The sequence below is a fragment of the Colobus angolensis genome, unplaced genomic scaffold, assembly GCF_000951035.1.
Source record: "Colobus angolensis palliatus isolate OR3802 unplaced genomic scaffold, Cang.pa_1.0 Scaffold58, whole genome shotgun sequence".
NCBI lineage: Eukaryota > Metazoa > Chordata > Mammalia > Primates > Cercopithecidae > Colobus > Colobus angolensis.
Window position 1 is genome coordinate 2771917 of NW_012119376.1, and position 14780 is coordinate 2786696.

A 14780-nucleotide genomic window follows, 5' to 3' on the forward strand; every position below is an offset into this window, starting at 1 on the left:
CCAGTTAGGCTACTCAGGGGTCAGGGACCCACTTGAGCAGGCAGTCTGTCCATTCTCAGATCTCAACCTCCATGTTGGGAGATTCCCTGCTCTCTACAAAGCTGTCAGAGTCGTTTGTGTATGCAGAGGTTTCTGCTTTTTTGTTGTTGTTGTTTTTGTTGGATGTCTTAACTTTTCTACTGATGAAACTTTGTTCATGGGCCAAAATAGAAGATATGATCCAAATGTTCCAAAATGAGTCAAGTTAAGGAAAAAAAAAAAGAAAAGAAAAGAAAGAAAGAAATGCGTGAAGAGAGGAAGCAGTGCTGATAACCAAAACCCATGAACTCCATTAGCTATTATTCTTTGAGGGTTGAAAATATTTGCACAATGCTGCTATTAGGGCATTTCTTTAGAAAAGACAGCATATAACCTTTTAATGTATACATAGAATTCTCACATTTCTAGAATTACAAGTGATATATAAATTCTACAAGCATCTGAGGATATTAATTTTCAAGACCCATAACTGGAGTCTTTTTCTTCGTGTAGTCCTGATGTCAGTAAACTTCCTCGGCCATGTGAACCATGGGAACTATTCTTGGCTTGCGGCTTCATTCAGCAGTGATTTGGTGAGATATTTGTGGCCATCACTGTCAAAAGAACCTTATTTTTTCTTCTCCCTCTGCCGCATTGACAAAACACTGTTATCAATTTCACTTGGAATGGTCACAACTACTTGGAAACATTGCACTTCAATCTAAGTGTGAGAGGAATTCCGCAACTTTCCCTACTGCAGTACGTGATTACTTATTCCTTGCAGGCATTCAGGTGAAAAATCTGGAGTCAACCTTTACTCCTTCTTTTATGTTCATACCTCATATCCAGTTTACAGAAATCCTGTGGCTCTACTTAAAAAAAAGCTGCCAGAAACCAATCCCATTTTATTACCCCCAAGGCTACTCCTGGACTAAGACATCGTAACATCTCACCTTGATTATTGTAATATTTTTTTTCTGAGAAGGAGTCTCGCTCTATCGTCCAGGCTGGAGTGCAGTGGCGCCATCTCTGCTCACTGCAACCTCCGCCTCCTGGGTTCAAGCAATTCTTCTGCCTCAGCCTCTTGAGTAGCTGGCATTACAGGTGCATGCCACCATGCCAGGCTAATATATATGATTTTTATATACATACATTTATATGATAAATATATATATTCATATATATTTGCTAGAGACAGGGTTTCCCCATGTTGGCCATGCTGGTCTCAAACTCCTGTCCTCAAGTGATTCACCTGCCTCGGCTCCCAAAGTGCTAGGGTTGCAGGTGCTAACCACTGCCCCAGGCCTATTGTTAATACTCTTTTAACTGGTCTCCCAGCTTCCTTCCTTACTTACTACCCTCCTTATGGTCTATTCTCAACATAGGAGCCAATATGATTATTTCAAAAGTCAAGTCACATCAGGCTACGCTTCTGCTGAAAACCTTTCCATATAGCTCCTAGTCAAGTCCCTAACAAAGAAGTTGTATGATCCTAAGCTTTTAGCTCCCTCACCAGCTTTTCTCCCACTTCTACCCTCTGACCTTATTTCTGTCTTACCTGTTGGGAATGCTCTTCCTCTATGTATGTATCTGCCTAACTACTCTTTTCCTTCTTTGCTCAAATGTTACCTCGGGGAGGTCTATGCTGGCTATCCTATTGAAATATGCGTATGTCTGTACACACCTAAACATCTCCTATCCTGTCCTCAATGTTTCCTGCATAGCATTTATCACTATTTAATACAGAAGTTCCCATAGTGTGGTCCCCAGAACTTTAAAGTTCGCAAGTGATGCTGATGCTGGTCATCCAGACACCACACCTTTGAGAACCAGTTTCAGGAGAATCTGTTCTCAGACTTGCAACATTTCTAATTTGGGTAGAACTAAACCACTCAAATTTTAGGGACCACCTTAAGTGTCTCTTAAAACTCAGAAGGCTGGGAACCATCCCTAGAGTTTCTGATTGGAGGACATGTGGGGCCCAAGATTTGTATTTCCAATCACACTCGGAGAGCCACTGATGAAATGTACTGTATATTTTATTATCTATTTCCTCCCTTTTAGAATGTTAAACTCTGTGACGGAGGGATTTTTTTTTTCCTGCTGTTTCTGCTTGCAAAGAACAATACCAGGCACATAGTAGCTATTCAGTAAATATATATTGAAGGAATAAATGAAAATTGCTCATCCTATTGTTACATCAGAACACATCTCCTAATTTTACTGTAACATTTTATAGGAAAAAATACAAATACAAAGTTAAACATTGTATAGTTCAATCCCCTCATGCAAGAAGGCATTTTTAAGCACTGGGCCACATAGACAACTGGGATTTCCTGATACTTGGGAAATAAATTATTAACAATTTACACTACTAGAGCATTACTATTGACACTAAACATTTATGAAATGCTACCAAGGTGCTAAGCACTTCGGGTACTGTATCTCTTTTAATTCTCGTAACTATTGAGATGGCTAGTGGTGTCATTTCCATTTTACAGAGAAGGGCTCTGTCACACCATGCAGCCCACTATCAGTGAACTCCATAGTTTCTATATCATCTCCTTCCCTCCATGTGCTCTCCCAACCGGGAACCAAAAAGTACGGTATGAAATACGAGGTGATAGGTTTACTTTTTAGTGTCCAGACATACCAAGGTTTAAATTAAAATTTGCTGAACATCGTATAACACTAAAGGTCATCCTGGCGATCTAGTAACGTTCTGAAGAGCACTGGATTTCTGGATGCAAATGTGGAACTCTACAAATGTTCATACATCTTGTAAAAGATAGGAAAATGTTTTTTAGGAGGCATGATTTTTGGGGATATTTTTGTGATAATTTAGAATAGTCTGAATATTTATTCTACCAAACCTTGTACAATAGCATTACATTTATGCAGAAAATAATGGATATAAATGATTATGAGTTAGTGATGCGTTTTTTCCCAAACAGGCCATTAGACTAGGTGTCTTTTTCTTAGAGGGCCAAACAGTAAATGTTTTCGGACTTGCAAGCCATACAACTCTGCAGTTGTGGAAGCAACCACAGACAAAACATAAATGAATGAGTATAGGCTTGTTTCAAAGAAACTTTATTTACATTAACAGGTGGCCAATCCATGGGCCAAAGCTTGCTCACCCTTGTGTTTAAAGATTTCCATCTTAGTAGCATGAATAAAATGGACCAGATAAATTTCAGGTAACTTTGTGAAATTTATCTTTAAAAACAACAACAACGAAAAACTGTCTCTTCCTATAGAAACACCCATATTCCTATAAATAAAAATGACTTTTAAAAAAGACAATTCTAGCAGGCAAATAAAAACAGACATTTGTCTTTGTAGTAAGTTGAATTAGCTAAATGAATCCTTGTATTTATTTTTCACACAGTACAAATGCAGGTGGTACACAGTAAGTTCATAATTCCCCACAAAATTTATAAACTTAACAAATGGGAATCTAAACATAATATTCTGAATCATCCATAGCTATCCACTGTGTGGAATCCATTCTACAGCAGCAGAGGAGTACCTTAATTTAAAGCACCAAGTTTCCAGGCAAGTATCTTCTTTTCATTCTCTAATACATGCAGTCAAACTGCCTATGAAGCAAATACCAATTCATCTTATGCTTTAATAGATAAGGTAAAGCATTTGGGAAATCAACATTATTCTTAAGTCTGAAAGTGATTCTACCTCTTTACCTTATCATATTTTCTCCCATGAAATATTTAAACTTTTAATGGAGTTATATTTAACATGAGAATAAAAAAAAATTTGAACTGAATGTCTTTTCAGATTAATCCAGCAGTTTAGAATGTTCATATTTGTTTAATGTCTTGAGGGAAACAAAAACATAATTTCTAATTTAGAATATTCTGGCAATCTTTATTAAAAGTTACATTTATAATTTTATAGCAAAGTAATATCTGTTTGTCCAAACATTACAGATTTTAAAAAATTCCCCTAATGTATGTAAATACAAAGGTTATTCCCAGTATACATTTTATAGAGGTGTGTTTTCATTTGTTGAAGCAGGATTCAATGGGAATTTTTAGGGTCTTGCTGACATCAGCCCTATATACTCAGAGATGACTGAATCTACTAAATGGACAATGAAAACTGGTTGAGGCTGCTGATGAATGCTTCAATAAAAATCTGATACACACAGATTTCATTGTCATATTAAACGAAACCAAGTCTTCCTTAAAACTGTGATCCTGATAGGCTGAAGATAGAGTAATGGACTGTTAGTTCCTCATGCCAAAAATACATGGGTCTGTTATACAAAGGCTTCATTCTCTGCCTGTCGTCAGTAACTTGAGCGCCTTTTGTAGATTCTGTACAGCAGTGCTTACATCTTCATACTGCAGAGCACTGCCAGCATATTTGCAGTACTTCTGAGCTCTAGCAAAGTCCTCTGGGGTTAGACGAATATCCCCTAGAAGAAAAAAAAACAATCAATATATTTATAAGAATATAAAAAGTGTTCTGTAAGGTTGGGCAAATGCTTATGTTTAAGATTAAAAAATATATTTAAGGCTATGTAAAAACCGTAGTTTTAGTCAATCTCATAAGAACTTTGATACATTTTCTTCATTCTTTTCAATTGTCTTTTTATTACTAATATAAACCATAGACACACCAATATGTAATAACTTAGATGAATAACATTTTCCTTCAAGAAGTAATAAGGACAAACAAGGATAGTAGCTTTGGTGTCTATGCTAAAATCACTTAGCCTTTCTCTTCATGGAACAATACACACAGACTAAACCAATTCAACCCTCATTTGAGCTGGAATATAAATATCCCCTTCAATAAAAAAAAGTGAATAACAAACTTTATGTAAAGAAAACCAGGTTGCTTAGCTTATTTTAAGCATGAAAATATTTTACATTTTTGTGCCATCTATGTAAAAATCTCTTAAGGTTTCTTAAATTTTACATCACTGACATATGCAATTAAACATGTAAACAACCATTACATATTATTTCTCTAAAATTTATTCTTAGCAAGTTTTCTAGTTATACGTATGATTAATATGTAGGGCCCAACTAAACAATTTCAGTAAAAAAAAATTAAAAACATTTCATTTAATCTAAGATACAAATTTCCTTGAATATATATTTCTAAAGACAAAATTAAAAATGGACATTATATCTTGTCTTTTGAAATAACCACCATTTTCTTTGGAAATTTTTATGAGAATTCTAAGAAGTACTAATCAGAAGGCTTGGAGGCATAGAATATAACAAGCAGATAACATATTTCAATTCTGTTTGAAATAAGTGCAAGACTGTACTGATAAATAGAATGACTTCATTTAGTTGCTTTTAATTTTGCCATATGTATATATTTTACGCTGTGTGTGTGTATACACACACACAGCATTTCAAAGATTTCAAAATAGGTAGCAACTCCAGGCAAACTGATACAATATTCTGATCCAAATTATTGCTTTCTAAAATTTTCAAAAAAGAGTACTGAAACAATATATGCTACAGTTTCCAGCACAGTGCCAGGCATCTGTAGGTACTCAGTAACTTCACTGCATGAATATGAAAAAGTTATATTTTAAATTATTTAGCCTATTTTAAAACTAAGTTCATATAGAATTAAACATTAATTGCAGATTTTAAAATACACATATATTTACTAGTGTAGGGTACCATAGTAAGTCTTCAAATATTTGTTGAACTAGTAGTATTTAAGATTACATAATTTGGCTTTCACTGTTGTGAATCAGGGATTACCGATTCCAATTTTAATAGAGGTTACTGACTTGGCGTTTGTTGCCCATTAAACGTAAACATCAGCTATCCTGCAGTTCTGTTTACAATTTAGTCAGGTATGCTCCAGTTCATATTTGTGATCTTGAAAAATACCTACCAGATTCTTTAATGGTTTTTCAAAATATATTTACCCTACATATGCTGTCTAGGTGAGGAAACATAGTTGAAAATTGAGTTTACTTTAATGCTACATTTTGTGCTTTAAGTCTCTCCTGTCTCAGGGCACTCTTTTAAATATAAAGGGCATCCATCCAGAATTTACTGGACGTGCTGAAAGAAGGCCGTAATGGTCACATTAATCTTATTTCTACGGCATTGGCTTTAGCACTGTTTGACTGATGTATCACTTATTAATAAGGTAAAATGGCAAGATCTCTGTTACTATTTTTGTTTTATAAACTTATCTACTAAGGATTAAATTATTTTAAAACACAAATATTGTATTTTTGTGAAATAATTTCAATATTTATAAAATGTGAATGAAAATATATTAACAGAAAAATATAATTATAAAATATATAAAGTTTACAGACATGCATAACTAATTATATAACTCATATATAAAATACAAGAACTAAATAACAACCAGTGTATAGATTTAGATCCAAAATGTAATTTATAGACAGATATTAGATTTATTTTCAACAATGAAAAATATAAGCTAAAAAAACCATGTTACTTGCTATTTTGTAACACATAGGCTCTCCTTTATTTTAAAAATATAGTAGTCTACAATTCATTAATAAAATATGAATTAAATTCTTAAACTAAGTAAAAATAAAATGTCACCTAATTATGAGTCTTTAAAATTAGCATTTAAAAACTCAACTAACAAAAAATATATAAGGGTAAACACATTTCAGAAAGAGAACAAGTGTTAAATTTCAGTTTATCTGATTTTATACTCAAAATGGTCAATATAAGCTTAATGCACCAAAATAAAAGCTGTTTTTCTATCATTAACATTTACTAGAGGCCATAATCAGAACCACAGTGTGTGCAAGTGGACCTAAAAGATGTTTCAAAGATTAGAAGGGTTGCCTAATATATCTCTCTTCTGAAATTTTAGCTTATAAGTTCCAGATGAGTTGCAGACAGGACCATCTATATATAAGAGGGCTTCATCTCTTCAGAGGTCAGGACAAGATCAGGCAGAAGAGAGCTAGAACTATCAGTTAAATTCTCTACTACAGTGGCAAAGAGAGCCTGGGTCAGCACTGGATCAAAGATAACATCACTTGGTGTGAAGAGAAAACATTGTGTGCCCAGTTGACATAAGCATCCATTTCCAAGGTTGATATATCTAACGTCATAAGAGAGGATAGAACACTTGTAAATAATCTCCAAAATGAGTCTTTAGAGGCTCTTTCCAATTTTACTAGATAGTTCCAGAAATTCTTATGTCAAAGGCCTTGGATAATCTCATTCTGGTATACTCTATTATCCTTTGACTTGGATGGAATGCACAGGACGCAGACAGAACCTTCATACATACAGGCATTGCTAAAAGATGTCACTTAACAATTTCAACGACAGTAGTAATGCATACAGGCAGAATTTCATTATGTCAAGGGCTGTGCTAAATACTATTCAGATATTATATCACTTAATGCTCAAAAACCTTTTTTTTTTTGTTTTTTTTTTGAGACTGAGTTTCGCTCTGTCACCCAGGCTGAAGTGCAGTGGCGCAATCTCGGCTCACTGCAAGCTCCACCTCCTGGGTTCACACCATTCTCCTGCCTCAGTCTCCCGAGTAGCTGGGACTACAGGCGCCCACCACCATACCTGGCTAATGTTTTTTGTATTTTTTTTTAGTAGAGACGAGGTTTCACCGTGTTAGCCAGGATGGTCTCGATCTCCTGTCCTTGTGATCTGCCCGCCTCGGCCTCCCGAAGTGCTGGGATTACAGGTGTGAGCCACCACGCCCAGCCAATGCTCAAAAACCTTTATGAGGTAAGTTGTCATTCACACTCTCATACTATTCAGAGAAGTAAAAGTAAAAAAAGTAAACACTGTGCTTCAAATACCTACCTATGCAATCCCACTCTCCAGAGTCAGCCACAAATTCATTACAATATATTTAATATCCATTAATATCACACATATATGCATTAAATATATGCACACATATATGCATAAAATAAAAGATTAATTACTAAGCACTAAGGAGAAATATGTAGCAGAAAAGGGATATAAGAAATACTAGAAGCGGTGGTAATGGTAGTCACAGTGGTTATAAATGCACTATTTTTTAAAAAACACTTTATTTTTTAGAGCAGTTTTAAGTTCACAGAAAAGTTGGGAGGAAGGTACAGATATTTCCCTTATCTTCTCTTCCCCACTATGCATAGCTTCCTCCATTATTAAACTCCCCAACTTAAGTGGCACATTTGTCACAATTGATGAACCTGCATTGATCCATCAGTATTACCCAGAGTCCATGTTAGGGTTTACTCTTGATGTTGTGCATTCCATGAGTTTGGACAAATTTATAATGACATATATCTACTGTTATAGTGTGATATGGTTTGGATTTGTGTCCCCACTCAGATCTCCTTTTGAATAGGAGGAGAGGCCTGGTAGGAGGTGAATGGATCATGGGGGTGGATGTCTCCCTTGCTGTTCTTGTGACAGCGAGTTCTCATGAAATCTGATGGTTTAAAAGTGTGTGGCGGCCGGGCGCGGTGGCTCAAGCCTGTAATCCCAGCACTTTGGGAGGCCGAGACGGGCGGATCACGAGGTCAGGAGATCGAGACCATCCTGGCTAACACGGTGAAACCCCGTCTCTACTAAAAAATACAAAAAACTAGCCGGGCGACGTGGCGGACGCCTGTAGTCCCAGCTACTCGGGAGGCTGAGGCAGGACAATGGCATAAACCCGGGAGGCGGAGCTTGCAGTGAGCTGAGATCCGGCCACTGCACTCCAGCCTGGGCGCAGAGCAAGACTCTGTCTCAAAAAAAAAAAAAAAAAAGTGTGTGGCACCTCCCCCTTCATTCTCTTACTGCCGTGTGAAGAAGGTGCCTGCTTCCCCTTTCCCTTCCACATGACTGTAAGTTTCCTGAAACCTCCCAGTCATGCTTCCTGTGCAGCCTGTGGAACGGTGAGTCAATTAAATCTCTTTTCTTCATAAACTACCCAGTCTCAGATACTTCTTTATAGCACTGTGAAAACAGACTGATATAGAAAATTGGTACAGGGAGTGAGGCACTGCTATAAAGATACCTGAAAATGTAGAAGCAATGTTGGAACTGGGTAACAGGCAGAGGCTGGAACAGTGTGGAAGGCTCAGAAGAAGACAGGAAGATGTGGGGAAGTTTGAAACTTCCTAGAGACTTGTTGAATGATTTTGAGCAAAATGCTGATAATGATATGGACAATGAAGTCCATCCAGCCTCAGGTGGTCTCAGATGGAGATGAGGAACTTATTGGGAACTGGAGGAAGGTCATTTTTGCTACGCTTTAGCCAAGAGGCTGGAGGCATTTTGCCCCTGCCCTAGAGATCTGTGGAACTTTGAAATTGAGAGAGATGATTTAGGGTATCTGGCAGAAGAAATTTCTAAGCAGCAAAGCATTCAAGAGGCGACCTGGCTGTTTCTAAAAGTATACGCTCATATGCATGAACAAACAGATTATCCGAAACTAGAACTTATATTTAAAAAGCAGAGCATAAAAGTTTGGAAAATGTGCAGCCTGACCATGTGGTACAAAAGAAAAACCTATTTTCTGGGGCAAAATACAAGCCTATCACCCAAATGTGCTTAAGTAAAGAGGGGCCAAATGTTAATAGCCAAGACAGTGGGGGAAAATGTCTCTAGGGCATTTCACAGACCATCATGGCAGACCCTGCCATCACAGGCTTGGAGACCTAGAAAGAAAAAATGGTTTCATGAGCCAGATACAGGGCCAACTGCTCTGTGCAGCCCTGGGACATGGCACCCTAGCTGGTCCAGCTCCAGCCATGGCTTAAAGGGACCAAGGTGTGGCTTGGGCCATGGTTTTAGAGGGTACAAGCCCCAAGCCTTGGTGGCATCCACATGGTGTTGGGCCTATAGGTGTGCAGAAGGTAAGAGCAGAGGTTTGAGAACCTTTGCCTAGATTTCAAAGAATGTATGGAAATGCCTGGATGTCCAGGCAAAGGTGTGCTGCACTGGTGGAGCACTCATGGAGCACCTCTACCAGAGGAGTGCAGAGAATAAATGTGGGGTTGGAGCCCCCATGCAGCATCCCCACTGGGGCACTGCCTAGTGGAGCTGTGAGAAGAGGGCCACCATCCTCTAAACCCCAGAATGGTAGACCTACTGATAGCTTACATCACGCACCTGGAAAAGCCACAGACACTCAACACCAGCCTGTGAAAGCAGCCAAGGGGGCTGTACCCTGCAAAGCCACAGGGGTGGAGCTGCCCAAGGCCTTGGGAGCCCACCCCTTGCATTGGCATGACCTGGATGTGAGACACGGAGTCAAAGGAGATTATTTTGGAGCTTTACGATTGAATGACTGCCCTGGTCGGTTTCAGACTTGCATGGTGCCTGCAGCCCCTTTGTTTTGGCCAATTTCTCCCATTAGGAATGGGAGCATTTACCCAATGCCTGCATCCTCACCGTATCTTGGAAGTAACTAATTTGCTTTTGATTTTACAGGCTCATAGGTGGAAAGGACTTACCTTGTCTCAGGTGAGAGTCTGGACTACAAACTTTTGAGGTAATGCTGAAACAAGTTAAGACTGGTGCACTATTGAGAAGAGATACTTGAATTTTGCAATATGAGAAGGGCATGAGATTTGGGAGGAGCTAGGAACAGAATGATATGATTTGGACTTGTGTCCCTGCCCAAACCTCATGTTGAACTGAAGGAGGGGCCTGGTGAGAGGTAACTGGATCATGGGGGTGGATGTCCCCCTTGCTGTTCTTGTGATAGTGAAGTCTCATGAGATCTGATGGTTAAAAGTGTGTGGCACTTCCCCCTTCCCTGTCTCCTGCTGCCATGTGAGGAAGATGCCTGCTTCTCCTTCACCTTTCGCCATGATTTAAGTTTCCTGAGGCCCCCCAGTCATGCTGACTGTTAAGCCTGTGTAACTGTGAATCATAAACCTCTATTCTTCATAAATTACCAGTCTCAGGTAGTTCTTTATAGCAATATGAGAACAGACTAATACACAGTGTCGTGCAAAACAGATTCACTGCCCTAAAACTTCTCTGTGATCCACTCATTCATCCCTCCCTCTCCCTCTAACTCTTGACAACTACTGATCTTCTACCTCCTCTATTGTTTGCCTTTTTCAGAATGTCACATACTTGAAATTATACAGTATACAGCTTTTAAAAATTTCACTTTGTGATATACATTTAAGTTTCCTCCATGTCTTTTCATAGCTTGATAGCTCATTTCCTTCTAGCACTGAATAATATCCCATTGTCTAGATGTACTGCAGTTTATTTATCCATTCACCTACAGCAAGATAATCTTGGTTCCATCCATGTTTCGGCAATTATAAACAGAGCTGCTATAAACCTTTGCTTGCAGGTTTTCATGTGAATATATGTTTTAAACTCATTCAGGTAAATACCATGGACACAACTGCAGGATCCTAAAGTAAATATATTTAGTTATGTAAGAAACTGCCAAACTATTAAAGTGGCTGTATCATTTTGCATTCCTACCTGCAATGAATGAGAGTTTCTGTGGTTCCACATCGTCACCAGCATTTGGTGTTGTCAATGTTGTACATTTTGGCCATTCTAACAGGTGTGTAGTGGTATCTCATCGTTTTAATTTGCATTTTCCTGATGATATATGCGGTGAAGTATCTTCTCATATGTCTGCTTTCCATTTGTATATCCACTTTGGTGAGGTGACTGTAAAGGCCTTTTGCTAATTTTAAAAGAGGGTTGTCTGTGTTATTGTTTTTTAGGAGTTTTATGTATATTTTGTCCTTAATCAGATAAGCCTTTTGCAATGTTTTCTCTCAGTCTGTGGCTTGTCTTTTCATTTTCTTGACAGCATCTTTAGAAGGGCAGAAAATTTTAATCTTAATGAAATCTGCCTTATCATTTCTTTCTTTTATGGATCATGCATTTAAAAAGTCTTTGCTCAGCCCAGGGTCATCTGGATTTTCTCTTTGCTGTCTTTCAGAGGTTTTATAGTTTTGCATTTTACTTCTTAAACTTATTTTTATTAAGGTAAAGTATTCATATATAATTTGCTATCTTTATAATTTCAAAGCATGCATTTCAGTGGTAATAAAAACACGTATATTCTTTTTTTTCCATTTTCATCCTCCACGCCTTCCCCCTTTCCTTCCTGGCCTTTGGTAACCACCAATCTACTCTATTTTCATGAGATCCACCTTTCTTTGCTCCCACATGTGAGTGAGAACATATGATATGTGTCTTTCTGGGCTTGGCTTATTTTATTTAAAACGATGACCTCTAGTTCTATCTATGTTGCTGCAAATAATATAATTCTTTTATTTTTTTGGTTGAATAATATTCCATTGTGTATATATACCACATTTTCATTATTCATTCATCCACTGATGGTCATTTAGGTTGATTCCATTTTTGGCTACTGTGAATAGTGCTGCAATAAACATGAGAGTGTAGATTTCTTGCAGCATATTGATTTCCTTTCTTTTGGATTTTCCTTTGGAATTGTTCAATCATATGGTACTTCTATTTTTAGTTATTTGAGAAACCTCTGCACTGTTCTCTATGCCTGTCTTTTGGTATGAGCCATTTTAACTAGGGTAAAATGATACTGCAATGTGATTTTGATTTGTATTGCTCTGACGATTAGTGATGTTGAGCATTTTTTCATATACTTGATATTTCATATATGAAATGTTAGATCTTTTGTCCATTTTTAAATTGCATTATTTGTTTTTTGCTATTGAGTTGTCTGAGCTTCTTATATATTCTGGTTATTAATCTCTTGTCAGATAGATGGATTGTGAATATTTTCTCCCATTCCATGGGTTGTCTTTTCACTTTGTTGGTTTTTTCCTTTGCCATACTGAAACATTTTAGCTGGATCTAATCCCATTTGGCCATTTCTGCTTTATTTGCCTATGCGTTTGAGGTCTTCCACAAAAAAATCTTTGCATAGACCAATGTCCTGGAGCATTTCTCTAATGTTTTCTTGTATTAGTTTCACAGGTCTTAGATTTGAGGTTTCAGATGTAAGTCTTTAATCCATTTTGATTTGATTTTTGTGTATCATGAGAGATGGGGGTCTACTTCCATTCTTTTGCATATAGTCATCCAGTTTTCCCAGCATTATTTATTGAAAAGATCGTTCTTTCCCCATTGTAGGTTCTTGGCACCTTTGTCAAAAATGAGTTGGTTGTAAATGCATAAATGTATATCAGGATTCTCTGTTCTGTTCCACTGGTCCCTGTGTATGGTTTTATGTCAGTACCATGTTGTTTTGGTTATCATAGCTTTGCAGTAACTTTTGAAATCAGACAGAGTGTGACGCCTTTAGCTCTGCTCTTTTTGCTCAGTTCTGCTTTTGCTATTCAGGGCCTTTTATCATTCTATATAAATCTTAGGGTTATTTTTTGGTGAAATGTCATTCTGTGAAGAATGTCATTGGCATTTTGATAGGGATTGAACGGAATCTGTAGATTGCTTTGGGTAGCATTGTCATTTTAATAATATTAATTCTTCTAATCCATAAGCACGGAGTATCTTTACATTTTTTATGTGTCCACTTCTATTACATTCATCAGAATTTTATATAGTTTTTCTTACACAGATATCTCATCTCTGTAGTTAGATCAATTCCCAGGTATTTTATATTTTTTGTAGCTGTGGTAAATGGGATTGCTTTCTTAATTTGTTTTTCAGATTATCTGCTGTTGGTGTTTATAAATGCTACTGATTTTTGTATGTTGATTCTGTATACTGTAACTTCACTAAATTTATCAGTTCCAACAGTTTTTTGGTAGAGTCTTTAGGTTTTTATAGGCATAAGATCATGCCATCTGTGAGCAAGGCTAATTTGTTTTCTTCCTTTTCAATTTGGATGAACTTTCTTTCTTTTGCCTAACTGCTCTATTCTCTATATTATAAAATTGCTCTATACTAAAAAATTCTATACAGAGTATTAATTCTACCAGTGGATTTTATACCTTGAAATGTTTTCTTCTGCACATTAGTCTTTTCTTTCAGACTGAAGAACTCCCCTTAGCTTTTCTTGGAAGATGGGTCGGCTTTTGTGTCTAGGAAAGACTGTATCTCTCCTTCATATTTGAGTGACAATTTTGCTGGATACAATATTCTTAGATGATAGGTTTTTTTGAAAATGTTGTTCCAATCCCTCCTGGCCTGTTGAGAAGGCTGTTGCCAGATGACTTGGAGCTCCTTTATATGCTATTTGCTTCTTATCTTTTGCTGTTTTAAGGACCTTCTCTTTGTCCTTGGCCTTTAGCATTTGATTACTACATGCCTTTAGGTAGTCTTATTTGGGGGTTGAATCTGTTCAGTGTTAAAAGACCTTCCTGTAGCTGGATATTTATATCTTTCTCAAGTTTTGAAAAGTTTTCAGTTATTATTTCTTTGAATAAGCTTTCTACCTCTCGTTCAGCTCCCTCTTGAACATCAGTGGCTCTTAGATTTGGTCTTCTGAGGTAGATATCTATATCTTGTAGCCAGTCCTTTTCATTCTCTTTTTTCCCTCCTCTGACTGTGTATTTTCAAATAGCTGGTCTTTGAGCTCACTGTTTTTTTCCCTCTGCTTAGTTCATTCTGCTGTTGAGAGCCTCAAAAGACTTTTCCATTTTGGCAAATGTATTTATCAGTTCCAATATTTTATTTTTTGTTTTGAAAAATTATTCCAATATCTGTCAAATTTCTTTTTTTTTTTTTTTCTAAGACTTCATGGAGTATTTATTATTGTGATGAAGTTCTAAATCATTTGTAATATTTGAATCATCAGAAATTTTGGAAAAACATAGGACTGTAATT

At 37.0% G+C, this 14780-nt stretch overlaps 1 protein-coding gene across 4 annotated transcripts in view; it reads right to left on the reverse strand.

The window, feature by feature from the left end:
* Window positions 1-2211: 2211 nt before the first annotated feature.
* Window positions 2212-14780, reverse strand: part of VTA1 (vesicle (multivesicular body) trafficking 1) — an 86030-nt gene continuing 73461 nt past the window's right edge. For 3 of the 4 annotated variants that reach the window (XM_011962051.1, XM_011962050.1, XM_011962048.1), the window contains one exon: window positions 2212-4459. In XM_011962051.1, coding sequence (XP_011817441.1) covers window positions 4314-4459 — 146 coding nt within the window. In that variant the 3' untranslated portion in view covers window positions 2212-4313. The remainder of the gene's footprint in view (window positions 4460-14780) is intronic. The other variant, XM_011962049.1, reaches the window with a different exon arrangement.